The sequence below is a fragment of the Anas acuta genome, chromosome 3 (genome assembly GCF_963932015.1).
Source record: "Anas acuta chromosome 3, bAnaAcu1.1, whole genome shotgun sequence".
NCBI lineage: Eukaryota > Metazoa > Chordata > Aves > Anseriformes > Anatidae > Anas > Anas acuta.
This window is the reverse complement of record NC_088981.1, coordinates 88,717,541-88,744,672: the sequence shown is the minus strand read 5'-3', so window position 1 is coordinate 88,744,672 and position 27,132 is coordinate 88,717,541. Positions and strand designations below refer to the sequence as shown.

Here is a 27,132-nt window from a genome sequence, read left to right as displayed (position 1 = left end):
GTTTCACATATATTATGAAAAGGCTTTAGGATGATTCAGCGAATCAATGATTCATAAATCTTACATCTGTACCTGGCAAACTAAAAATAAGAAAATAAGACACTTGGAAGATCATGAGATGATAGGTCTTTGCAAAGGAAGATGTTGTCTTACTCTTCTGTTAGGATGTTTTCAACACATCAGTAAAATACTGTAAAGGTCAAAGGAAAACCAATAGACATAATTTATTTAATCTTTCTAAAGTTTCTAAACTTTCTAAAGGCAAAGTGTTTCACAAGAGTGATAAAAAGAAGAGACACAGACAGTTAACTGAAGATCTCTGTTCGTTGTAGCAGATTATCGGAAGAAATAAGCAAAAAATTAAAATGAATCAAAAATAAGAGCATGACTACGAAAAACAATGTTATATAAATCAGTGCTACTGACTGATCTGAACCACCATTTGCAGTAGTGGTTTCTACATCTCAGAAAGGTATCAGAAAACTAGAGGGAGTTAGAGAAAAGTCACAAAAGTGATGGAAGTTCTTTAACAACAACAACAACACTGTTTTGTGGAAATAGGTCAGAAAAACTGGAATTGTTTTAGAGGAAAATAAAAAGAGGCATGAGAAAAATATATGAAACAATTACTAGAAGTAAACCAGAATTTCTGTCTTCCTCAACATAGTTACATGCAATTAAACTTCAAGACAGAATATTTAACAGAAGTGATGCACATCAGTTTTCCCACAGTTTATATTTTTGTTGTAGAGCTTGTTCTTTGAAAACACTGATAAAAAAAAAAAAAAAAATGCATTGAGTTAAATTAGTTAAGAATATTGCAGGTAAACTGAAATTTATTTGGAGACTTAAATGTATCTGTAATCTGTAGATGTAGCAGTGACTGGTCTATTATAGACTTTATGAAGCCAAATCCTCAAAATCCTCAAAAATATCCCTGTGCAGTTTTCTGCACTTCCCTTGGAAGTGTTCAGGGGTCACTGTCTGAGGCATGGATGCTGCACACGCCTCAGATGTGCTTCAGACCCCTTTGGTCCATGCTCCTATTGTCAGTATTTCATTAATTTAACTGTTTCTAGCCCAATAACTGGGAGTGAATCGTAATATCAAAATATTTAAACTAGCAGAATTTCAAAGTTTTTGTAAAAATCTTCATGGAGGAAGCCATAGAAAGAATGAAAATACTGAAGCAAGCAAACAAATAGTTGACATTTTCAATTTCAAAATCATCAGTCAAACAAAGGTTTGTTTGAAATTTGGAAGGGGACATTATTTTCTCATTAAAAATCAACTTTTCAAAGGAAAAACAATGCTTTCTCTGATTTTTTTTTTTTCAAATTTTAAATAGAAGCATTTAACCACCCCTACCCATCAGTTGTGCTATATATTCTTGAGCACCATCTACTGGTGCTGCATTATTAATTAACTATTTATGAAAATATAAAGCACTTTAATAAAATACCAATCTTATTGTAATTCTCTTGCTCTTCATAAAGAAATTTAAAATTGATAACACAGAATATAACCACATCTGGCCTTCCATGTCTGAGCTAAGTAAGATGTGTGGAACAGATCGGTGCCCTGATCACACACTGGTGAGCTAAGAGGGTTCATAAATACAGTGCTTGACTCTTACCTGTTACTTGACTCTATAGCCACACTTGTTTCCATTTTTGTGCATAATAAGATATCTAAGTAACTCTCTACATCTAGCTGTAGTTAATTAAGCATATGACAATAATATGATAATAGAGAACGATAATAGAGAATTAAACTACAAAATTAAGGGAATTTAGATAAATTATTTGTTGAAAAACCTTCAGTGAGTTCAATGTTGGAGATAAACTATATTTTATGTGCTCATAGAACTGCAGGCTGCAAGGGTGACCTTGACTTGGAAAGAGTTCCCCTTAAGCTGACAGGTGGTTAAGTTAGAGAACAGTCCATTTTCCACTTGCTTTAAGCTGTGGCTTCCCTTATACAATTTGCACCAAAAATCTCTATGAATTCTAATTACAGTTATAATTTTGTTGAATTTTGTGCTATGTTCTCTAAAACCTGAACTGAAATCACTTAGTTGCTGTGACTGAGGTACCAAAGATCTTAAACTGCTGCTGTGGGTGGGAAGAAAAAAGGGAGAGAAAGAGCGAGAAAGAGCGAGAGAGCGAGAGAGCGGGAGAGAGCGGGAGAGAGAAAGAGAGAAAGAGAGAGAGAAAGAGAGAAAGAGAAAGAGACAGAGAGACAGAGAGAGAGAGAGAGAGAGAGAGAGAGAGAGAGAGAGAGAGAGAGAGAGAGAAAGAAAGAAAGAAAGAAAGAAAGAAAGAAAGAAAGAAAGAAAGAAAGAAAGAAAGAAAGAAAGAAAGAAAGAAAGAAAGAAAGAAAGAAAGAAAGAAAGAAAGAAAGAAAGAAAGAAAGAAAGAAAGAAAGAAAGAAAGAAAGAAAGAAAGAAAGAAAGAAAGAAAGAAAAAGTTAAACAAACCCTTTAATTTATTCCATCCAGCATATTACATTTGGTAAGCAGCATTTTTTTTTTCCGCCAATACAGAAATTACTTAAAAATATTACTCTCCACCCTCATTCCTAGTTTGGATTGAGCCCAACCTTTCTGAAACAATCACATCCAGTCTAGAAAGCAGCACTATAAATTTAGTGTTCACTATGTTGTGCCTATCCCCACCACACTACTACTGAGTGACATAACACCTCTTTTAGTGCCTTGATACTTTCTTTGTAGTACAGATGGCGCCACATGTCCCATGCAGTTCTGACAGTACTGCTGTGAAATAGCATGGGATTGCATTAATACCTAATTTCTAGGTTTTAACAGAGATTCAGAACCTGGATCTGCTCAATATTTCTGGATGATGTGTATATATTCACTTTACATCTGCCCTATGCTAAATATACATATAAAACAGCACCTTTCCAAACAAAAATTAGCTGCCTGTCAGTTTAAACAAATATAGTGTCATTTCTATTTATTTATATTTTATAGACATATACTTTTACTTGTAGTGTATCAATATTCCGGGTTTTTGATATTTCAAATGCAGCTGTGTGACACCTGGCAAACAAACTTTCTGAAGTTGGCCTCAGTTCAAGGAGGCAGGCACATACAAGTGGACCATCAATATTTCAGTATTTCACAAATGGCATAGCTTATTTTAGAATTAGCTCCAGCAATTAAAAACTACACTGTTCAAGTCTCATGGCAACAAATCTTGAAAAGAAATCTGCAGAGTGCTCTGTGCCTCCATCTCTCTGTTCTTCAGCTCACAGAGTTAACTGTGACTTGTGCAACTCCCAGCCTTTCCCTTGTTTGCAGACGATTTTTGTCTTCACAAAAATGAAAGTGGAAGTTAACCACAGGGTTGGGATACCTAGTAAGTTGTTTAATACAATAATTTACCACACACTGTGTATAAATTTTCATTTCCACTTGCAAATAACAAACTACAAGTTGTCAATGCTATAGGAAATGGGTGAAAGAGTTCACCCAGGGTGGTTTTTTCCTATGACTTACCGCCATGTTCTTCTTTTACAGTGAAGGGAGTAAAAAGGTATTTAAATACTGCCTTGTATTTACACCTTTGATTTATTCTGCTCATAGCAACTTGTCAATGAACTGAACTACTTTTGAAGTATTTCAAGCAACACGATGATCACTGAGAGATCATACAGAGTATCACTGAACGTGAGAGAGTATGATCATCATTTGAGCCATAAATGGTTCAGTTTTCATTGCATCGTATTTGCTGGGCATAGATCATGCACATTTCTCACAGTTTCCTTGTACTGAGTAGATGTTTTTTGTTTTACTTTGACAACAAGGACATGAACTCTTTATGTTTGTAAAAGCTAGCAAGGATGTGGTTTACAGCTTGTACCTATGGAAAACATAGTAAAAAGCTATAACTGTCCTTTCATTTACTTTGGCCAGAAGTGGTTTGTTTGTGACCAGCAATACCTCTGATCAGAATTTGTGCAGCATGTAATTGTGATCATAAAAGCTCTGTATTACTGGAATTCAAATCTTTACGGGTCTGGGATGGCAAAAAACTCTCAGCTTTGAGGAACGGATGGTTTGGACGCTGCCCAGAAGTTCAAAGTCTCGTTTCATCGGGGTGGGAGGGAGAGGGCCTTCAAACCAAGGCGTGCAGTGGTGTTTCTCGTGAACTTTGGGAGGGCGGGCTTGTCGCAGGGAGCCGGCCACACCGCCTCGGCAGGGCTTTGTTCTCCCTGTCGAATGGCAGCGGCGGGAGCAGGCAGCCGCCAGGCCGCGGTCTGCTCGCTGACTGACAGCAGCATTTATTAAAATGTCATCCCCTAATTTCCACACCGGATATCTGCTGTCGCGAGCGCTGCCCCGACCGCTCGGAGAGCCCGACTCGCCCTGGGGAGCGGGAGAGACGCAGCCGGAGGGGAGGGGAAAAAAAATGCATATTCAAACCTCCTCGGCTACACCCAAATAATCAGGGAAGGGGGGATGGGGGGTGCATATTCACAGCGGAAAGGCACCTTCCACGGAGCTCCCCCGTCTGTCCCCTCCCACCCCAAACCTCCCCTGCCGCTATTGATGCCCTCCAGCCGCTGCCTCCTCGCAAACTCTGCTGGCAGCCCCCGCGGGGGGGTGGGGGGGGGGCAGCGCCTCTCCCCCGACGGGGACCCGGACCAGGTCCCTCCTTGCTGAGGGATCCCCCGGGTCGTCTCCCCCCGCCGCCCCGTGCCCTGCCCGCGCCCCGCTAGACGGCGGCGGCCGGGGGAAGGACCGCGACCCGGCCGCAGCCTCCTCCTCTCTCCATCAGGGAACAAATACGGCGTTAATTGCAGCCTCGCTGAGAAAATTGCCATTGTTCCAGTCAAAGGCGGGCGGCACTTCGACAGGGTTTTTCCTCGGGAGCGCCGTGGCGGTTAATCTGCAGCGCGGAGCCAAAGTGACAGCTCTCGGGGCTGCGACGGAGGGGGGAGGTTGGGGGGGGGGGGTGCTTTTAAAGAAAAAACAAGAGGAAAGAGATCAAGGGCGGGCTTCCCGCCCTCCCCCCCCCCCCCCCAACTCCTGCCATCCTTTCCCCGTTTCCCCAGCGGCGTCAGCCGAGGTCCCCAAAAAATCCCTTCCCGGCGTAGCTAGCGCCGCTCCCGGGACGCGCTGGGTGCCGAGCGGCCCTGATGTGCCAGACGCCGGGGGCCGGGAGGGGCGCCTGGCACACTCACACTCACACACACACACACACACACACACACACACACACTCATACCCGCGCGCACTCGCGCGGAGCGGTGCGCAGGGGCGCGCGCACGCCGCCGCCCCAGGAGAGCGAGGCGGGGGGGCGCGGGGGGGAGAAGGGCGGGAGGGTTGCGCGCACGGGTACGCGCACACAGCCGGCGGCCCCCACGGAGGCTGGCTGGCTGGCTCGCACACACGCACACACAGACGCGCGCGCACACACGCGCGCACACGCAGCGCCAGAGCCGCGCTCCCGCTCCCTCCGCGCTCCCCTGCGCGGCCGGCGTTCGCACCGCTCGCTCTCCGATCAACGGCAGCCGAGGAACACCCCCACCCCCACCCCGCCGCTGTCCGGCCCTTAGTGCCCGAGGGGGGGAGGAGGAGGAGGGAGGCAAGAGGAATAAGTCCACCAGTACCAACAACAACAACAAAACCCACCAACAAATCTGCACTAGCGCCTGAGTCCTCCTCCTCTCAGACCGTCGCCTGCCTGGCATCGCCGCTCATCGGGCTGCTGTGCTGAGACTTTGTTTCAAGTAAAAAAAAAAAAAAAAAAAAAAAAAAAAGAAAAAGAAAAAAAAATCCATCGCTTGCTCAGCCACTTCCATTTTTACCCCCCTGCAGTCTCGCTGGTTTGAGGTTGTGGTGCTTTTTTTTTTTTTTTTTTTCCTTCATGTGGTTGGATTTGGTGGATCCGGAGCCAAAGCTGCTTTTTTCCCTCGGTGGGGTGTGCGTGTGGCGTGCGGGGGTTTTCTCGCCGCGTTTTTTATCTTCTGCTGCTTTTTTAATCTTGGTTTTGAACCTGAGCCGGGGAAAATGGGAAACGGTGCTTCCGACAGAAGGGGAATCTCTCCATCACTGTTGTTGGGACGTGTGCCTGTGGTGCTAGTCTTTTAGAGAAATAGCCTGACAGCTTTCGGAGTGGAAGGTAAGGGTGCCCGGGGCATTTCCATTTCCCATTTCCAGGGATTACGACTGGAGAGCTTTTAGCTTGGGATTCCGGGGAGGAGGCGGCGGAGGAGGGGGACAGGCTGTTGCTGAAGGATAGAGAGAGAGACAGCACATACAAAATGATCTCTGCATTTACTTCAGCGCTGCAGTTTAAAAGTTAGAGAAGTCCGTTTGGCGACAGGTCTGCTTCCCCGAGAGTAATTTCCAGCGAGACGAAGAAAACCTGAGGTTTGTGCACGATTGGGGTAATTTTATTGGGGGGGTGGGGTGGGGGGAGATGTTAGGTTAATAGGAAGTTAAAATAAGAGGAGTCAGTGGGTCTTCTGCTGGGGAAAAAATAAGTGGAGTGATGGCGCCGTCTATGTTCGGCTAAACTACAGTGTCACCTAGAAAATCAGTTTGGGGAATATCCAAACTAAACGCCCGTTTGCTTTTCAGCAGAAAAGGGTTCCCCCCCTTCCCTAAAGGGCAACCTTAAGCCTCTGTGCCTGTCCTTTAACTCCATCCTCCATGGAAAAGGAAGATTTTATTTAATCTGGGTGCCTAATCCTTTTGGCAAGCAGCTTCCCTCTTGTATTTAGCACTATTGCAAACTAAATGAAATGCTGCCGGCACATTCGATTTGGATGTGTGTGCGTGTGTAATACACCGAGGGAGAGGGAGATTAAGACAAAATTGTGTATCAGTAGCTTTGTATGAACAAACACATAACTAAAATGAGGGCTATCTGATTACGTTTCTTCACAGAAAACAGCCTAGCACTGCAGACGTCTTTATTTTTCTAATTTCATAGAGGATGAGAAAAGTCAGAGGCTTTTTCCTTTTTAAATTAAAAAGCAACTAAGGCCCCTTTTTGCTTTCTAGATTATAAAATTAATCCTTTTTCATGGGTGGAATTCCTAATTTAGACACTTATTGTCACATTGGCTTTCAACGCCTACACCATCCTGAATAACACTGCGCAGAACTGCAATGCCTGCAAAGTGCTTCAGAAAAGGGAAAATTGTTTCCAGAATTCCCTATAAGTTTCTATTTTTTAAAACCTTAAATGCTGTACCGACCCTATTTGGAGAAGTAGGACCATATTATTCATTGAGATGGATGTTCAGAAAGAGAAAATCTGACTGTGTGGATAGAACTGACAGCAGCTCTGCTTTTTTTTTTTTTTTTTAACTGCAGCTATAAAGAGGGTTAGAGTTGGTGCTGCTTTGCCCATTTCAAGATTCAGAGTTTGAATTGTAATCTAGGAGATATGAAAATCTCTTCAAGGGAGCTTAATCTGGTGATTTGCTGTGTGTTACGCAATGGGAGACAGAAGATGCCTTGCTGTTTGGTGAGGAGATGAAAAGCTAGGCAAAGACACATATCAAAACTCAGTGTCTGTGAGTGTATATCTGCCTCTGCTTATAGAGCAACAGTGGAAGAGACTGAAATCCAGAGAGTTTTGAAATTAGCTTGGCATCACTTCTGCCTACTTGCCTTTGAAAACAGAAGGTGAAAAACTACTTATTTGTAAGGGATAACTCAAAGGTTAATGCTGAAAATGTTCAATTTTTGTTTTTTGTTTTTTTTTTTGGGGGTAACATTACGCAGGCAAATATAACTAATGCTCACTTCATTAACCTAGGCCACTGTTAAGAGAACAGAACTCTAGAGGAGGCTGTAGCAGTTGACAGGTGCAGTAAAACAGCTTTATTTGGTGATACTTGCAGATAAAAGGTAATATATCATTATTCAAGCACACATCTGCAAAGCCCAGGAGCTAATCAGACAGTACAAGATATTCAGAGTAACAGGGTAAGCAAGAGACCCAGTACAGTGCAATAGGTGTAGAGGTCCTACTATAGCTGTGCAAGCTATATAGAGCTAATGGTTGTAGACACTAATATAGTGATCCATTTTATATATCCTAAGAGGTTGTAGCACATTTGAATTCCTATCTTAAAATGCTGGCACTTAGTAGTGGTGTCAGACCATCACTAGTTTCATCTGTCCATCTTTGTTTCTTTCTCTGATAGTCTCAACATTTTATTAATATATTAATCTTAGTACTTCCTTCCTGGGATTTATTTTTATAAAGACCTCTGTATGCCAGGTGGCCACTGTGAATGCATGTAGACATATGGATTATAATATTCCGTCTGTAACAAATACTATTTGGGCTTTTTAACATTATGGCTGTAATTCTTCACAGTTACTTCCCAGACTTAATAGAAAAATAATACATAACAACAGATGATACCGGCTTTCTTGATCTATTCTGGTGAAATTCTCCACGTGCACAATGTATGTGCACAGATATGAATAAAGCAGACTACTTATTTACTTTTTGAATAAATAAATAAATAAATTGTCCTGCTTTTAGTCCGTCGGGTAAGGCGTCTACGTTTTTACCTAAGATGAGCAGTTCTAGTCCACACCATGATGACTACAGCCTAGACAGGAGAGGACATTCCTATTAATAATCTAATAGATTTTTTTTTTTTTTAATTTGGATGTAGAAGATTGGGCTGTCGCGATGGCCACGTGATGGCGCTGTTCACACAGCAGCAAAGCGTTCCCTTGTGTCATAAAATAAAAATTACCTGCCCTTCTTTCTGAAAGGGGTTCTAACTGCAAGCTTGAAAACAGCTGGCTCGAATATTGGAAGGAGTTTGGTTTTCAATGCGTGAAGAATTCTACTTGCATTTTCATTTCATTTCATCTCCTGCAGGCCAAATGACATAGGATGAAGGCTGTTCGTAATTTGCTGATTTATATATTTTCCACCTATCTACTGGTTATGTTTGGATTTAATGCTGCCCAAGACTTCTGGTGTTCCACGCTGGTGAAGGGGGTCATTTATGGATCGTATTCTGTAAGTGAAATGTTTCCAAAAAACTTCACAAACTGCACTTGGACACTGGAAAATCCAGATCCGACCAAATATAGTATTTACCTGAAATTTTCCAAAAAGGACTTCAGCTGCTCCAACTTTTCCCTCCTGGCTTATCAGTTTGATCATTTTTCCCATGAAAAAATAAAGGATCTTTTAAAAAATAACCACTCTATAATGCAGCTCTGCGATTCCAAGAATGCTTTTGTATTTTTGCAGTATGATAAGAATTTTATTCAGATACGCCGCGTCTATCCTATCGATTTCCTAGGATTACACAAAAAGGAAGAAGACCAAAAATCCTTCTTTGAGTTTTTGGTTTTGAACAAGGTGAGCCCGAGCCAGTTTGGGTGCCATGTGTTATGCACTTGGTTGGAGAGCTGCTTGAAATCTGAGAACGGGAGAACCGAGTCCTGTGGGATCATGTATACAAAATGCACCTGCCCTCAGCATTTGGGAGAATGGGGAATAGATGACCAGTCCCTGGTGTTGCTCAATAATGTGGTGCTGCCCCTCAATGAGCAGACAGAGGGCTGCTTGACCCAGGAGCTGCAAACCACCCAGGTCTGCAACCTCACCAGAGAAGCAAAACGGCCTCCAAAAGAAGGTAGGTGCTTTTTGAGGGGGGGTGTTGGGAGGGGGGGGGGGTGTCTGTTGGGGGTGTGTTGAATCCCACACCGGTGTGTAGGTCTTGTTGCCGTCTCTCTTTGATACTCACATTCATTTGACTTGCTCTTCACTGCTGCTTGCCTCCAGAGGAGGTGAAAGGGATGGAAACAATGTACACTCCCTCTGGGCAAGGAGGGATGCATTCTCTTTTCTAAACTGGTCTAGCCTTCAGCATCATGTTCCGCTGAGCAGTACAGAAACTCCTCATATGTAGATTCCCTCTGTTTTTAGCCCTCATTTACAGTAATGCCCACAGGTGATGAGCCAGGAATCAGTCACCATTTCTTTACCGTTACACTCAACTACAAAATCTTGATGAGATCCCTTGACTTTGCAAGGAAAATGTTTCCAAAGGCATGTGGGCATCCTGAGTAGAACACCCCGAGATCTGCTATGGTCAGGACACCTGGTCCCAACTGTGACAGACTTAAAAACAATCTGTAAAACAAATGTGGTTCTCCAGGGCAAGCCCTCTGCCCGTGATGCCTAGAGATACAAACCACCATGCACAGTCAGCACATGCCTCTTTGCCTTGACAGACCTGCAGGCTGCTGCTGTGCCCCTTTCCCAGGAGGTGTCAACTTCAGGAGATGAAGGCTTTGCATCTCACAGCAATACTAGTGGGGTGGGTGGATGTGTCAGTCCTGACAGCTGCTTCGTGTCCCTGTTGGAAAAGGTGGGTTGTGGAAGGGTGGGAAGCCAGGAATCCAGCAATTAGAGTGGCAGTCCACGATCTCACTGCTTCACATTTCCTGCTTTGGCCTCCTGATGTTTTGGAGAGGTCTGGGGGTGATTTTAGGAAGGGTGCAGAGGGGTCCAGAGGGTGGGAAAGCATAGATTGAACACAAATTGGGGGTTCTTATGTGCAACCTGTGCATGTGGGGATGCTTCAGAGCTGCCATGCAGGGCAGACAGGAGGTCTTTGCCCCTGCGGCAAGGGATAAATCATCCATCCCAGGGTGCTGCATTTTCATGCAGGAAATGTTCCCACTCTCCTTGTTTTCTGCATAGCCACAAAGCTCCCAGTCTGTGGAGAGGCAGCGCCAAGCTCCCAGCCCCCCTAATAGAAGTGGCTTTGTGGAGGAATGTAACATTGACACGTTGTTAGGAGAGGATTTTCTTTAAGGGCAGCCAAGCCCCAGTGCTGTGGGAGAAGAAAAGCTGAACTTGCTCCAGCTGCCGCGGTGCCAGCGGCCGCGGGCAGGGCAGGGGGATGGGGAGGGGGACAGGGGACACTTTTGGTGTCCTGCAGGTCTCTCCACGCACCCAACAGCTCGGAGCCGGGAAAACGCAGCCATCTGAAATGACAGGGAAGCTCCCCTCCTGTAAACTCCCAGAGAAACCTGCGCAGCGGCAGGGATGCTATTTAACATCGTTTAGAGCTAATTAGTGCCCCGGGAGGCGGAGGCAGCTCCGGCTTCGGCGCCGGGCTCTGCCCGCGGAGGCCACGCCGAGCAGCTCCCGCAGGGGCCGAGGCGCGTCCCCGGGGATGCTGAGGTGTCACCTCGCCGCTGGGGACAGGAGACACAGCGGGGAGCACAGGCTGCCGAGGTCCCTTCGTAGCTCTCCTGAAAATAGGCTGGGTTTCAGGGGATGTGCGTCTCCCATGTAAAACACCCACTTTCTTTCCCTTAGCAGAGAGGACAAAGAATGCTTAGGGCAAATATTGCAATTTGTTTTATTTTCTGTAAATTTTGAAACACGTTTGCAACGTATTTTCTTTCCAGTCTCAGTCATGTTTTAATTCTTGCCCTAATTGCAGCTCTCCCTGGATACTTCCTTGATAAACAGCATTGTTAGAGTGGGTGTAAATTTTATTTCTTTAGGTGAAAGGTATCCTTCATTTGTTTTGCCATAGTAGTTATTTGGGTGTGTGTATGTGCGGCTGAGAATTTTAACAATAATAGAATTATTTAAATGTTTTATTTAATTATTCCATGCACTTGGAAATTGTTCATCAGGCTGTTACAGAAAGTTAAAATCAGTTAGTAAATTAAGCCTCACGGTCCTTCTCAGTAGCAGTATGCTCTTTGTCTTCCAGTTCAGTGTTTGAAGCATTTTTTTGTCTTTCCTACAGAAAGTTAACAATCTGCAAGAGAGGTGTGTTGATTCCTTTTCTGTAGACAGATTCATATTTATCAAGCAGGTCGGTCAGTGTATTTGTCTTTATAAAGCTGGCTTGTGGTTCAGTTGGAGGCTTTATTGAGGGATCAAAATGTAGAATATTCCTAGCACAAACATGATGCAATTCATCACTTGTGTCAGCAAACATTTAGGGAAGAAATAGAAAAGTTTCTTTCTTGGGCAACCTGGTTCGAGTTAGATCAGCACAGGTAGTAAAAATAAGGGTGACCAATAACAGAAAGGTTTCTTGTATTCATAGTGCTAAATGAAAGTGCAGTTTTATTAGCATCAGTTGAGTTTTGAAGGGAAATACCACTGTTGCCTATCACTTTGAGAGAGCTCTGGACTTGGTGAGATTGTATTTTAAGAATTTGTGCATTACTTTGAGGTTTGGTACTGACATTGCCTAGCAATGGCTTTCGGAAAGGAATTGCAAAGACTTGACAGCTTTCTTACAAGATTGTGCATACTCTCCCATCCTTCAGATTTGCTTTCTACGTGAAAGCTTGACTACATGAAATACAAAATCTTTCCCCAAAACTATTTCCAGCACCCTTCAAGAACTATAATGTAAATAGAGAACATTTAAATTAAAGCCTACTACTTCTTTTTTGAACCTCTGAATATTTTTATAATTTTGAATATGGTAAATGGCTTAGGAAAATGGATGAAAGACAGTACTTTTCCATTTCAAAAACTTGCAGCATTTTACAAAAGATGTGACAAGTACATAATAGATGATTTTGTTTCTAAAAGTGCTGAAGTGCTTGAACAATAAAAGGAACTAGGTCAAAAAAAGAAACTGTAACCATTATTATTTTTTTTAATAAAATGGTTTGGAAATGTGTAGCTTAACCAGCATGTCTTCCATAAGCAGATCGTCACTGATGTCACTGATTAAAGCAATATTGAAAATCACCACATTTTCACTAAGACCCAGTTTCCATTTTTCCATAGTCTTACATCTGAGATGCTTAGCTTGGATCAAAGCACTAGCAAATAGATCTCAGTGAAGTCTCAGGCAGGGGCCTGAATTTAAGAGCTTAAGGGAATTTGTCCTCTTGATCTTCAGTGCTGTGACTGAAGTATCTCAGGAAGTATCTGTCAATATGACATGGCTCAGGTCCAACTTTTGTGGACCTGTAAGCCTTTGTATGCAGTCAATCCATATATTTTTATGAATGATGTAATAAGAATGCAAAAACGTATTTTCTCATTGTGACCACTACAAAGCAATATATATACATATGTAATGGTTTACTTAGAAACTTTATTTTGGAGTTTTCTGTTATAAAACAATATAAATATTTATTTTGTCTTCTTACATTCATCAGCAGAAGAAAAGGAAAGGGGAGAAATTCACGTTAATTAAGTCTTGGTATTTGGAGTTCCAGATGTAATTTTGTATATAATGTTCATTCAGTATAAATTATTATTATTATTATTATTATTATTATTAGAATGTGACATTGTTCTACTTTGTCATAAATTCTATTTGCTTGCTGCACATTGGCACCTCAGCATTTGGTAACTGTTGGGTTTTTGTTTGTTTCTAATTTCAGACCTGAAAGCAACAGGGATCTCTCACCTGATTTACTATTTATGTTCCTTTAATACAATAATTCATGCTATATTGTTGAATAAGAGTAAGATGCAAATAGTATTGTGAAATGTTCATGGCATAAATGAATTTATTTATATGTCATTCCATGAATGCCCAACTCTTGTTGCACACATTTAAGATGAATTTATAATATTCATCACATACCCAGAGATGACTAGATGGCTGAGTAGGCTGGATATCCCTCATCAGAAAATCATATGCTGTAGTAACATGCCATAGCATGGCTTTATCAGAGGATTTAAACTGTTAAATCAATGCAGGATTTGTCTAGGAAGATCAAAAATTACAAAATGGAGTCTAACATCCGCATAGAGATATTTAAAATTTAGTGTGTTAACAACTATTTAATATTAAAGTGAAAAAAGAAAACGCTCAGACAATATCCATTACAATAGGAAAATATATATGCATATATATATATAGCTTTGCTTCCAGTTAAAAAAAAATAATAAAAAGTGTGGTTAGTATATATGTTTATGTTTAAATATATATATGTCTGAGTTGTAATTTCTTTGGTATCACAGTTCATATCATTACTTCTCACTCTAAGATTATGGCATATTACTTATTTTGGGAAGAAATGTCAGCATACTGCAAGAGTTTGCCCTGCCTTCAGTGATATCATAGGTGTACTATATAGGATATGAACACTGGTTTTCCATAAACTCAAATGTTAATCATTGTTGACTTCAAAGAAATAGCATGCTAGAAGCTGCTTTGTAACCTAAACAGTGATCTAGATTCACCAAGGCACCTTTTAAACTTAAATTAAACCTCTATTTATGTGCATTATTGCACATCAGACATCATGCAGACCTGTTCTCAGATGGGGACAAATGCTGCTAAAGACTTCCATTTTAAGATCACTAAATCTAAGTAGAAGATGATGATAAAGAATGATATATGTATATGTATGTATTTTAAAAAATAGTGTTGAGACTGAAGACAAAAAATACCTGAATTAGGAACATAATTCCTGAATGAGGAACAGCTCTTGCTGCTGGTTCCTGTGAAAAAGAACTCAATAGCACCAAGTCCGGTACCACCAAATATTTCAGACAAGTCAGGTCTTCTGTAATTGCTTTTGTCATATGAGTGAGCCATGCTTTTTTTTCCTCAAATACTTTTATTACAATTAGTCTGGCTGGGCAGAGTACTCAATGGCTTTACAGCACTTTAGACCTGTCCTTGAGTGTACTTTTGACTAATGTGTTAGTGTTCACATGTAGAACAGTCATTAACTGCTGTTAATGGTGATTCTGTTTACACAGGATTTTAGTTATTAGGTCTCAGTGACATTACATGGAATTATGACATAATGGAAGTACTGCATTTCTTATTTTGTAGTGTTTTTACCTATGCATATATATTTTATAAATGTATATAACATAGAGATTCTGTGGTCTATTACACATTCTTTAAAAAACTATTTATCCTCTCCTGTTTAGAGCTATCCATATTGCTCTTTTGTTTAGTTTTCTGCTTGCAAAAGCATAGGAAAATGTGCTTTCTGTGTTGGTATACACAGAGGAATATTCAGAGGAGACTTTCTTTTTCTCTTCTTTGGGAATTAATTTTATGAAGTTCATTCAGTTGTGTTTTATCAAAGGATTCCAACTCAAAGTTGTAGTCTTCAAATCGAAGTTTAGCTGCTCATTTATAAATATGCAGTAATTGTAATAAAACAAAGGTCACTGCAGAATTCCATTGAGCATTATTTGCATTCACTGTTAACAAGAAATATAAAATACTCCTTAGGATAGAGAAAGTTGTACATGACATAAAATACAAATTTACAAATTATGCATCATTGATACATGAATATTTCAGAGTTAGAGCCCTTTATGCTGGTTAAATCTCAACAGGAAGACAGTCAATTTTTTCAAAGTTGTTCTCAGTTTTGTTAATCTATAAGTTACAAATAATGTTTATATCAAATTAATGATGATTTTTTTTCTTATGGACTAGCCACCATCAGAATTAATTAAACCAATCTACAATAACTCTGTATGAGATTACTGTTGTTACTTTATTTTTCAATGGACAAATTATTGTCCTTTACAAAAGCAAATTCCTAATGTTATAATTTGGTCTACATAAAAATTAGATTAGAGCCCACAGAATAGATGTGAAACAGTGATACAATGTGTTCTTTCTATCAATTGCAAATTATTTCATGATTTATATTAATTCATCATTTCAGGTTTCTTATGCTTCTTTCTGTTTAGTTTTAGTTTTGAATGAATCCTTGACACTGGGTAGAGTGAAAAACATGCACTGAAGAAAAATGCTATTTTTGTAACTGTTTGCTGCATTCTTGTCTCTTCTTTTAGCTGATAGTCTCTTAATGTATTTTCCTTCAGTTTCTGTGGTTTTTGTTCTTTGTTATCTTATGGTGAAGGAAGATGTATAATGCATCCTTGGTGTGTGTAGTTGAAATTTGGAAGCAAGATGTTTTATAGTTATTCAGTTCAAATTTTATTTATATCAACCTGAAATTGAAAGCATACAAAAAAAAAAAATCGTAGTTTGATAGAAAAATAGGCCTTTTGGGCAAGTTTTCCACAATTTGCTTTCTTTTAATTCATCAGTAAATGTAAAACTGTTTGGGTGTCAGCTTTGGTTCCTATTGTTCTTCATGTGTTAATTGTTCAGATATCAATTATGCAGAGACACCATTTATTTATAGTATGGTTCATATCTTTCATCTATTGCTGGTAGTTGTGTGCCTTTAAACAGATTTGCTGAAGGATGATGTTGGGGGGGTTGAAGGATCAAGAGAGCAATTCTCCAGCTCCTAGCTGTAGAAAATGAACTAAACTTCTTTTCTAACTACAGTTGGAAATACCTTTTGTTATAAGGGAATATGTTCAGCCTTGCCTCCACTGAGGTATACTACTACAGGTTGCTTGTGTCAGTCTGAGACCTGCTGAGGCTGCTGAGATGGCTCTGTCTTCATTCCTTTCCCTTTGCTGAACATGAGCCAAGCAGAAAATTGTTCAGCTATAGTTTTTGTTTGTTTGTGTAGTGTTGTTTTTTGTTTGTTTGTTTGGGGGGAAGATGGGTGTTATTTGTTGTTTTGTTTTGTTTTACTCTTGTTAGGTGATCTCGATGTTGGGTGAGTGTGCTATAGTGGCCCAGCAGAGCCTCTATCGGTATCAAAAAGTGGCACAAGAAATTGCTGGAAAGGAAAGGCTGTGCTGGTTGTAGCCAGGTTTAGGTTGGTTTAGGCCCCAAAAAAATATATATCAAAAAAGCAGTCAAAAAACATCATGCTTGCCCATTCTTTTGCATGTGTTAGCAGCCAGTTGCACAATTCTATATTTCTAGGGAAATATATCAGGTTCAGTTACAGTATTACCAATGGATCCTTCAAAATAGCATCCAAGATATGTGTTCAATCAGGGCTTCCCACTGATCACTAAAGAGTTGTTCAAATTGCTGTGAAAGTATGCACGGAGTGCCCAGAGATGATTCTGCAAAGCCCTTGAAACTCATTCCTGTAGTGCATCTGGAAAGGGCTTAAATTACAGATTAGAAAATCAGGGAACTGAATTAGTGCTATTTATTCATGTGAAGGAATAGTGTTGACCATGCTTCATGTAAGAAGAGAACTTTTTTTCCTTAAAGGATTTTGGAAAATATTAAATCTTAAGATTTCATGTGGAATCTTTCTTTGAATCCTAAATGGTTCACTTTTCTCACACATTTTTTGCTTTTCTCATGTATGAATATGTCCTTTGCAGTCCCTTCTGTTAATGTGCACATAGAGGAGGTGAATTGTCTGCAAAGCTGGGCACTTCAGCTTGAACAATGAGTTATGTTTTTATCTTTGGAAATGTTTTGTTTGTTCTGCAGTATTGGCTAGTGTCTGCACTGATTGGCACACATACAGGTGCTCCACACTGCTAGATTTGAAGGCTGATGGATGTGCATCATACGGATGAAGGAAAGGAGGAAAAAGATTCAGCACTGCAGGAATAATATGAGTACAGAGCTTAGTCCAGCTGGTCCTGTCTCCACCAAATGTCTAGGAAGTCACTGACAATACAGAGAGTATCGTGATTTTGCTGTCCTTGGAGGGGAGGATTCCAAGGCTGGGATAATAGCCAGTCCCAGCACCTGGTAAAGTTGTGGCAGTTATGTATAGGGTCATAGAGCTTCAGCTGATTATGCTATTATTTGGGTTCATAAATCCAATAAATATGAAGCTAAATGCTTGAAGGAGAATTACAATCAGAAGAAAAGTTTGATAATTATTGTCCTGGGAGCAATGTAATATACTTAAACAATTGGAGCAAGGCCTGGAACCTATGCTTTCCTGTCTTGCAAATGAATGTTCAAATTATTGCATATCTCTTTAGTCCAATGAATATGTAATTAATCCTCAAAAATCAGTGCAGCTTTAGATCTGGGAAAAAAATAAAGGCTATTCCTGCTCCTTGACCCGACAAACCTTCTGAGAACCAGAGCCACTGAGTCCAAATTGCTGCAGGTGCTGCAGTTGATTATAGGGTGATCAGGTCAGGGTTAGTAGTAGATTGTAAAAGGAGGGTTCTGTCTTTGACTGTGATTCATACAAAGTTTGGTCAAGTAGATATGGTCCAAGCCCACCTTTTTGATTAGACCCTGCTAAATAGGTGGAAGTGACTCTTTGGAGGCTGCCACTGCTAAGGAAATGCCCAGACTCCTATGTGCACCTTGTGCATGTTGCTTATGGCTCTTCAACAGCAGTAGGTATGAACTGCTCTGGGATGACCATTTTGGAGATCCCCATTTCAGATGTAGGCCTTGTGGGGCATGTAAAATATTTGATTTGTTTTGTAAATATAATTTCTGTAAATCACTTCCTTTCCCCATAGTACTGCTATAATAGCAACACCTTGCCTTCTGGTGAAATTATGAGGATAAATACATCAAAACTTATAGGATACTCAGTAAGCAGAGTTATACAAGTACTTAAACCGTATAGATTATGCCATCAATGATAAACCTGAAAGATATATATCTTTATATATATATATATTTTTTTTTCTTACAGTTCTGATGAAAATCAAATCCATATTGGCTTCAGATATTTTGCAGCACTTGAAGTGCAAGTTTGATTTTACTGACTGTTTTGAAGATGAAATATATAACAGGAATGAATGAATCTTACATTTATCTGCTGTTACATATTTTTAAGATTTTTGGTAATGGATTTTTGTCCGGGTTAAGTTTGAAATGTTGCCAAAAAAAAAAAAAAAAGTTTGACAACATAACATGTATAGTAACTTTACAATTAAAGATTTTCTATAATAAATAAGGCATGAAGAGGAATCCAGGCATACTTGGATGTAGCATCTAAATGATTTTCAGACATGACTGGATTCATACTTTTGTGTTCACTTGCACGTAATTAATCTCAATGAATCAATAGGATTATTCAGGAAAATGAGATTTAATTAATTAAAAGGTTTGCCAGTAAAGACCCTTAAATGAAAATGTGGATAGTCTTTAATATATATAGTCAATATTAGAACAGCAAACAATTATTTTATTATTAATGGGATTAATTTGGTTCCATATTCAGAAAACTAAAATTATAATGGTTAATATCATCTAAAAACACCAGTAGAAGTTTTCTTTTTGGAACAAACAGATTTTTCAAAAGGAGGTTTTCAAGAGTTACGTTTTATTCAGCATCTTTCTCTTTCTTGCATATTGCGTAGTATATTTATATATTTTATTAACTTAATTCAAGGATTATTGTTCCTTTGTTTTTACTTTTTTTTTTTCCTTTCAGAATTTAGTTTCATTATATTACATGGTCATGATTTGTGCTTCATTTTTCTAAGGATAGCCAGTAGAAGTGACATTTTGAATATCTTGGATGTTTAACAGTTCTTTCAATGCACTCCATTGATGAATCCAAGAAACTAAAATTTGGGGTAGTTTCCTTAATTGGGCAGTAATCAATCTAACTTTACAATTTTGTTTCCTCTTCTTGTTTCCTCTATTAAATTATAATTACACTACCAGCTCTCTGTTTCCTTTTTGGAAATGGCTTTATGCAGTATATCCACCTGAAATCTGCAATGATGTCCCAAGTCATTTGTGTTCTATAAATATCTTCATTCATTTCTCAAGGCTTAATGTTACATTCCAAATACTGTTGTGGTCAAAAAAGAAGCGCACATCAATCAAAGACTTTGCTGTTAGTTTAATTAAAAATTTAACAGTGTAATAAAGGGTTACAACAGAAATTACTAATTACTACAGAAAAAAAAATAATAAAATAAAGTATTTGAAGAAAAAGCTTAATAATAAACTAGATACATGTACCCACTTTCTCTTAGCTACCTTTTTTGTGTGCAGTGCCCCTTTAAGTGCTCCTCTAGTCTAAAGATTTTTGGCATCAGTCATGGAGTAGGGTAGTACAGAGAATTATCAGTGTTCAAAGTCCCTCCCATGAAGGAATTCTCTGTCTGGTCACCTTCTTTTCACTCAGTGGCCAGCCTGGGCCTATTTTTGTGTGTGTTTTTGACATGCTTTTACATATTTACTGTCTTGCAGCTTCATCTTATACCTGGGTTTACTATATAAGGACTGCCTTATATAAACAGGATAAATATTCTCTGTTTTTATTGTTTCTGCACTACTTTGACCGATCATGCATGATCCCAACTTTGGGATCCTGACTACCATCCTGAGCACCTCATTTTCCCTGCTGGACCTGTGTTCCTCTGCAATGCATCCAGTATCTCATGGAGGCTCTCATACCATGACTCTCCTTTTCAATTATTACCATATAAGCTGGGGTAATAAGTACATCATTCTATACAGACCTACTGTTTTTTGCTACCAACTATTTTAAGAAAAATATGGTTATACTGACTGCTTATATAAAGCAAAAGTTAAAAAAATCAGGCAATATCTGCCTGATCATTGAACAAACTTAAACAAAGCTCCAGGAAGAATCAGACAGGTTCAGACAACATTTGACACATCCTGAGCCATTTTACTTGGCAACATCAGTACAGTATTTATTGGGATACAGGGCTACACTAAAAACCCTTTAGAATTAATCAGCAAGAATGACAGTGGTTAACTACATTGTACATTTATTTGTTTTTCCCATTGAATGTGTCCAGGAGCTTCCATGGATTTTGTTAAAACAATTCAGCATTCTAAAACCTGCTTTTTTCTTGTTGTTGTTGTTGTTAGATGAAATAAATAGTACCTCTTTATTGATTTATATTTGACAAATGGTTTCACTTTAGACCCATCTGGCCAAAACCACGAATCGTTTTAGTGGCCATTGCCTGATGTTGAGTTATAACTGATAAAATTATGATAGAAACGTATGCTTTTTGATTTTTATTTTTGATGTTCCTGTTTTGTTTTGTAAGTTTGGTTTCACATTCATCTCTAAATATATCCTTTCACCAAACATTTTGAGTACATGATATGTGTTAGAACATGAAATTGAGAATTATTTAAGACTACAAAACTGTCTTTCTGAGAAGGAATTAAATATGAAGAACTGGATTGTTTATTGTAATGCTATGAAAGAATATGGGGCCTGAGCTTTCATATGAGCTATGAAAGAAAATGGGGCCCTAAAGGTTGTAAACAGTAAATAGAGTAAAGATTATCAGAAAACATGATGAGCAGATCATCTATGACAAGCACATATCTAACCACAGCATATCTATCTTAACCACAGCATTTATAATTTACTTAGATGCAATGAAGTGAGAAATCCACAAGCCAGCACCTAGGATGTTTTCATGTTTGAGTGAAACTGTTCAGCAATTATTAGATTTCAGAGGTTGGCAAATGCCTTAAAAATATCTTAATATCTAAAAATAATGTTATAACATGTTGTGTCAACTTTTTTTTTTTTTACATTTCTAAGGTCCATTTTCTATTACCATAGTATTTCACTTGAAACAGTTAAGTTTGGAAATTCTCAGATTCAGACAATATTTTGCATTAAAATTGACGTGGATGTATTTATAATAGAACAGCTATTCTTTCCAATGATCTGTTTGCTACTTTTATAGCTAAGAGAGATCTCAATTAAAAAATAATGTTTATTTTGATAACAGCACAGAATGGTGTGAATTGCATAGCCTTTTTCACATTGTCGCAGTTTAACCCGGCCGGCAGCTAAACACCACGCAGCCGTTCGCTCACCCTCCCCCCTCCCTCTCTGGGACGGGGGAGAGAAATGGGAAGTGAAGCCCGTGAGTTGAGATAAAGACAGTTTAATAAGACAATAAAATAATAATAATAATAACAATAATAATAATAATACAATGGTGATAATAGTACTACTACTAATAGTATGTACAAACAAGTGATGCACAATGCAATTGCTCACCACAAGCTGACCGATGCCCAGCCTAACCCCGAGCAGTCCGGCCCCCTCCCCCCGGCTAGCCATCCCTATATATTGTTTAGCATGACGTCAGATGGTATGGAATACCCCTTTGGCTAGTTTGGGTCACCTGTCCTGGGTCTGTCCCCTCCCAGCTCTTACTGCACCTCCAGCCTGCCTGTTGGCAGGACAGAGCAAAAGGCTGAGATGTCCTTGGCTTGATATAAGCACTGCTCTGCAACAATTAAAACATCAGGGTGTTATCAGCACTCTTCTCATCCTAAGACAAAACACAGCATTCCACCAGCTACTAGGAAGAAAATTAATTCTGTTCTAACTGAAACCAGGACACACATGGATCATTGTAATATGTCTGATATGAACCAAGAATCGAAGTCTTGTCCAGTCAGATTTTTCTCACAGCTCAGTTATCATTATAACTGCTTAGCTTATGTTTCACAGCTTAGGATCTTTGTATGTTTTAAAAGAGAATGCTATCACCTAAAAGTTATCCTTTTGGCAAATTAAAGAAAATCACTGAGGTATGCTGAAAATTGGATTGGATTAAAAATCAGATGAAATGCTTAAAATTTAGAAAATAATTGGGTAAATGGTATGGAATATTTCTGAATTAATAAATAAATAAGTTGAGACTAGATACAGCATACACTGGAGATTTCTTGGGAAAAATACTGAAGATGATGAGTGTTCTCTTCTAGACAAAGTCACTATTTCGATATGACAACAAGATGGTATGTAATAATTGTGATATAATTAGCAATTTCCTATCTATATCTATATATATTTGATATAATTAGTAATCCCTGCTGTTTCAGGACAGGGATCCCTTTGGCAAGCAGGCAAAAAGTCCCTTGGTATTCTTTGTTCCTTTGGCAGACTCACATTGCTCATGGTAGTAGCGATGTACTGGCGAAGACACAAAGTGCTGTGTTGATCAGAGAATATATTATGTGCATGCTAACTTGAAGGATGATCACACACTGTTTCTCTCATAAGACAGACCCTCAGGCCACAGAGTCCATTTCAGCATATTTGTTATTTGTAACTTGCAGCTCTCTTTCAGAAATTGTCACATTGCCCTGACAGAGTGACGGAGTTCACAGTGAAATACTGAGCAGGCTTCTTGGTTTGTAACTCGTAATAAGAATTCATAATAAAAGGTTTATACATTCTTAAATTTCCCTTGAAACTTCTCTGGCTCTAAGTATTTTTTCCCTTTTTTTTTTTTTTTTTCTTTTTTTTACCCCCCTTGGTCTCCCTGCAGTTTCTCTTCTCTCTAGGTCGTTACCTTTTTGCATTACTCTTTCAGATAAACCCTCAGATTTCCCAGAAGCTTGCACTTTCACAGAGCTCAGTCTTATTAGTACTCTAAGCTTACAGTTTACCCCTTCTGGGAGATTAAATAGGTGAAGCAAACAAACACAGAAGCTTTGCAGGAAGTTAAAAAAAAAAAAAAAAAAAAAAAAGAGAGAGAAAAAAAAGAGAGAAAAAAAAAGAGAGAGAGAGAACAAAACAACAGCTTTTACTTCAGCTAGTTGGGGAAATGCACAGGCTTGGACAAAGAAATAAAATCCCTGTATTTAATTCCTTTTTTTTTTTTTCCACTCACCACTTCAGTCACATGACCAGTTAAAGCTGAAGTATTATGAGGAATCCAATACTCCCAGCTCTACTCTCTATTTTGCACATGATTTTTCCACATTATGAATTCCCTTTCAATACATTTCTTTTCTGCCTTCAGGAAGCTGTGTCATCAGCTTCCTGTTTTCCCCAGTGGTTTTACATGTAGAAGAATCCATCCACCAAAGGCAGGATATGACTACCAGTCCATGCCCTGTTCATTTCTGCAGATCATTTTACTGTTGTGACGGTGGACTATAATGTAAACTGCAGTGGGTTAAACTAAGTTGTGAATTTAGTTTGTATATTGCCCAGAACCCAATCTTCCCTCAGTAAGGAAACACTTTAACAAAAAAAAAAAAAAAAAAAAAAAGAGTAGGCTTTTCTCCAATTTCCTTCTGCTGGCCCCAAAAATCTTGCCTTCTTAAGCACTTAATTTTCCCAAGGCTAGGGTTGATCATGAACTAGTAAATTCCCCTCCTTAGGATACTTTGAGAAACATATTAGTATGTGAAAAGCATATTTATCTCTCTTTTTAGCTGGTATTTTTTAGTAAGAGAACAAAAAGGCTTTGTGTTTGAAGCAGTACTCTCTCACATACATAGCACTTCCCAAAAACACATAGAGGTTTGGTCATCAGCAGGATATATGTCTTTTTCTGGCACACAGCAGATTTACGTGGTCACCTAGGTTCTCAGCCAGGCTCAAAGAGGAGACAAAGTACAGTGTGAAGTTCTGGAAGCCTTTTTTTTTTAGGTCCATTGGGAACAAGGATGTCCCCACATATGCACTTCAGCAGCTAATCCCAGGTCATCTGCACCACTTGCTTGAAATGAAGTTTCCAATTCAGCTCAGTCCCCTTAGAGACACCAAAGTAGGTATCTAGAACATAGACAAGGATGTAAATTAATCCATTTGCAGTAACCTTGTAGATTTTCATGATGTTGCTTGTCAAGCTTTGCTTACATTAATATTTAATCTCCACTGACGTCAGTGGTATGGAGGGGAAAAAGTGAGCCAAGGAGGTGTTCTCTGGTACAGGTTTCATGTCATTTTAAGCTGATCTACCAGAAAGAGAGACACTGTCATGTGCACTCTTCAAAATGAAATTATGAGTGAAATTTCTAGATCGTATTTATAGGAAACATTATTTTTTTTCTGTTTATATAAAAGCACAGTTACAAGTTAGTTTCTCATTACTGTAACAAAGGTACAGGTATTATTTCACCAATAATTTATATTTTCTATTGCATTGGTTTCACTGCCACAAATTATTACTACATTTTAGAATAGATCTGCAGTGTGTAAATGCAGTCTACTCAAATGTGACAAAATCTTAATCTAAACTACATAAGAGGTCTTTGAAATCACAAGAAATATAGACATCAAAATACTTTAATTTATGACTATAGATGTATATGAAATGAAATTATTAATACTGTTCAAGACATGTTGTACATTTTTTGTTTAAGGTGTTTTTATGAAAACATACTAAGCTCAGGAAAATGGTAATAATTGTCTACATGTATACAATGAGTCTAACGATATTATAAATCATTTATATTTTAATTGGAGGATATAGTTTATCAAAATCTGTTGAAATTAACGGTGTTAGCCGATTCTGTCTATAATAGCACAGAAACATTTTAAATCATCCCCTGGATTTTTATGGGATTGTGTCTGTTTGCCTTGAGGATTATGGAATGTTAAATACTGTTAGGAGAAAGAAATCCATGTGGGCTGGTTGTCACCTCTGCCAAAGAAACAGATGGACTGATGACCTTTTCAGGGCAATGTTACATCTATGTGCTTTTGAGTGACAATGGTGCTGGGAGCTCTCTGAGACTGCTCTCTGAGTTGTCTTTATACAGTTTTTCATTTATATCTGTGAATAGCTCTAACAACCAATCACATAATTACTTTATGTTTGTTGTTTCTTTTTTGTTTGTTTGTTTGTTTGTTTTTTGTTTATTAATTCAAGAATAGGCTATAGATTACCCACTCCCTTTGTAGTCATCCTGTCTCCAGTAGATTTGCTACAGCTGAATTTGTCCTAGTTGTCCCTGGTGAACATTTAGTATCATCAATTTTGAACTGTGGCCAGGTATCATACAGTTCGTTCATATTTGAGTTCAATGTGTTTGTGTAAACAGATATAATAATAAATTCAAGAGATTTTACAAGTGGTATCTTAATGCTAAAATGTTTCTTTCAGGCTGATGTATGTGAACAGATTCCAAAACGCTTTTGAAATTATGTGAAATAGAATCATAGACAAATTTAGGTGTGAGGTGATTTCTGGAGTCCAATCGCTTGCTCAGGGTAAAATTGTTGAGTTACATTTTATAATCCAGTCTGCTCTTTGGTTTATAATGAGGATTTCTTGATCCTTAACAGTTTGTATATATGTTAGGATTCAGCAAATAGTTAGACCTATAATCAGAGCTAGTGTGTATGTTGTCAATGAATTTTGTTGTTCCCGTCAGTCACCCTAATGGTCTATGTTTTTATTTTTAGTTATTCTTTAACATGAGTCAGGTTGCAGTATTCTAATCAGGAATAAAATGATTTAAAATACACTGACAGAATACAGAATGACCACAGCCAAAACAGTTAATCTGAAAGAATAGCTAATAAATACTTCTAGAGAAAACTGTCCAAAAATAATTATAGTTATGCCAGCCTTAACTAACAGATTTTTGTAACAGTTTGGCATTTAACAAGTCAGTTTCAGTGTCCTCAAGAAGTTGTATTAAAAAAAAAAAATAGTACTTTGTTACAGTATTTTATATCACTCACATACACAACAGTGAAGAGCATGTTTGTATGCGTTCCCTTTTGCTTTAGATATGTCACAGCTGTACCATGCTATTGGTATGACACTTCTGACACTGAAAGACAAGATAAGGAATCACTATTCAATACTGTTCTGGAAAGGGGAAAGAGAAGAGGCAGCCAGACAAGAATATTCGAAGTTAAAGCTTGTAGGGGGAAGATAAGGCAGCATAAAAAGAGAAATAGATTAATGCTAGCCAAAGGGGTTAAGATAATAAGGATTTTCTTACAACATCATAAGGGAAAATACTGGAAAGACTGAGCGGAATGATATTAATCTTAAAATAGCTCAGTTAAAAAGCTTCTTTTTAGGAATAAGAAAGTGCAATTCTAGAACAATTATAAAGTAAGAAGGTCTTGACAAATAGGAAATAAGTTCATCTATGGGAAATCTGAGTCAAATGTCAGAATCAGAAGTCAGATGGTATGGGGAATATGCATTTTAGAATATACTAAGTAAATAGCGCATGATTGCAGCATAATTTTAAAATTTAACAAGAAAATAATTAACATTACATTTTGTGTTCTAAGAACTTAATTTATAGACTAGTAAAGCTATGAAAAGAAACTCAAAGAGTATCAAGTCTGAAGACAGGAAAAAAATCATAACGCCTTTTTGTATTATTAAACTTATTCTATTAATATAAATGTTACCCTTTTTTTTTTAATTGTAAAATAGGTGAATGATATGATATTAAATGAGAGCATATATGCATAAATATAGTTTTATTCAGACCTCTGTTATGTCCCTTCAAAACTTAATTCAGATTTGTTTGTTTTTCACACAGTTTGTAGAAGTTGGCTGTACACTATACAAAACATCA

At 38.6% G+C, this 27,132-nt stretch overlaps 1 protein-coding gene across 5 annotated transcripts in view; it reads left to right on the top strand.

The window, feature by feature from the left end:
* Positions 1-5,928: 5,928 nt before the first annotated feature.
* Positions 5,929-27,132, top strand: part of ADGRB3 (adhesion G protein-coupled receptor B3) — a 477,382-nt gene continuing 456,178 nt past the window's right edge. For 2 of the 5 annotated variants that reach the window (XM_068678261.1, XM_068678260.1), the window contains exons 1-2: positions 5,929-6,152; positions 8,889-9,657. In XM_068678261.1, the coding sequence (XP_068534362.1) occupies positions 8,904-9,657 (754 nt within the window). In that variant the 5' untranslated portion in view covers positions 5,929-6,152; positions 8,889-8,903. Of the gene's footprint in view, positions 6,153-6,316; positions 6,404-8,888; positions 9,658-27,132 lie in introns of all 5 variants that reach the window. The other 3 variants (XM_068678263.1, XM_068678258.1, XM_068678259.1) reach the window with 2 other exon arrangements.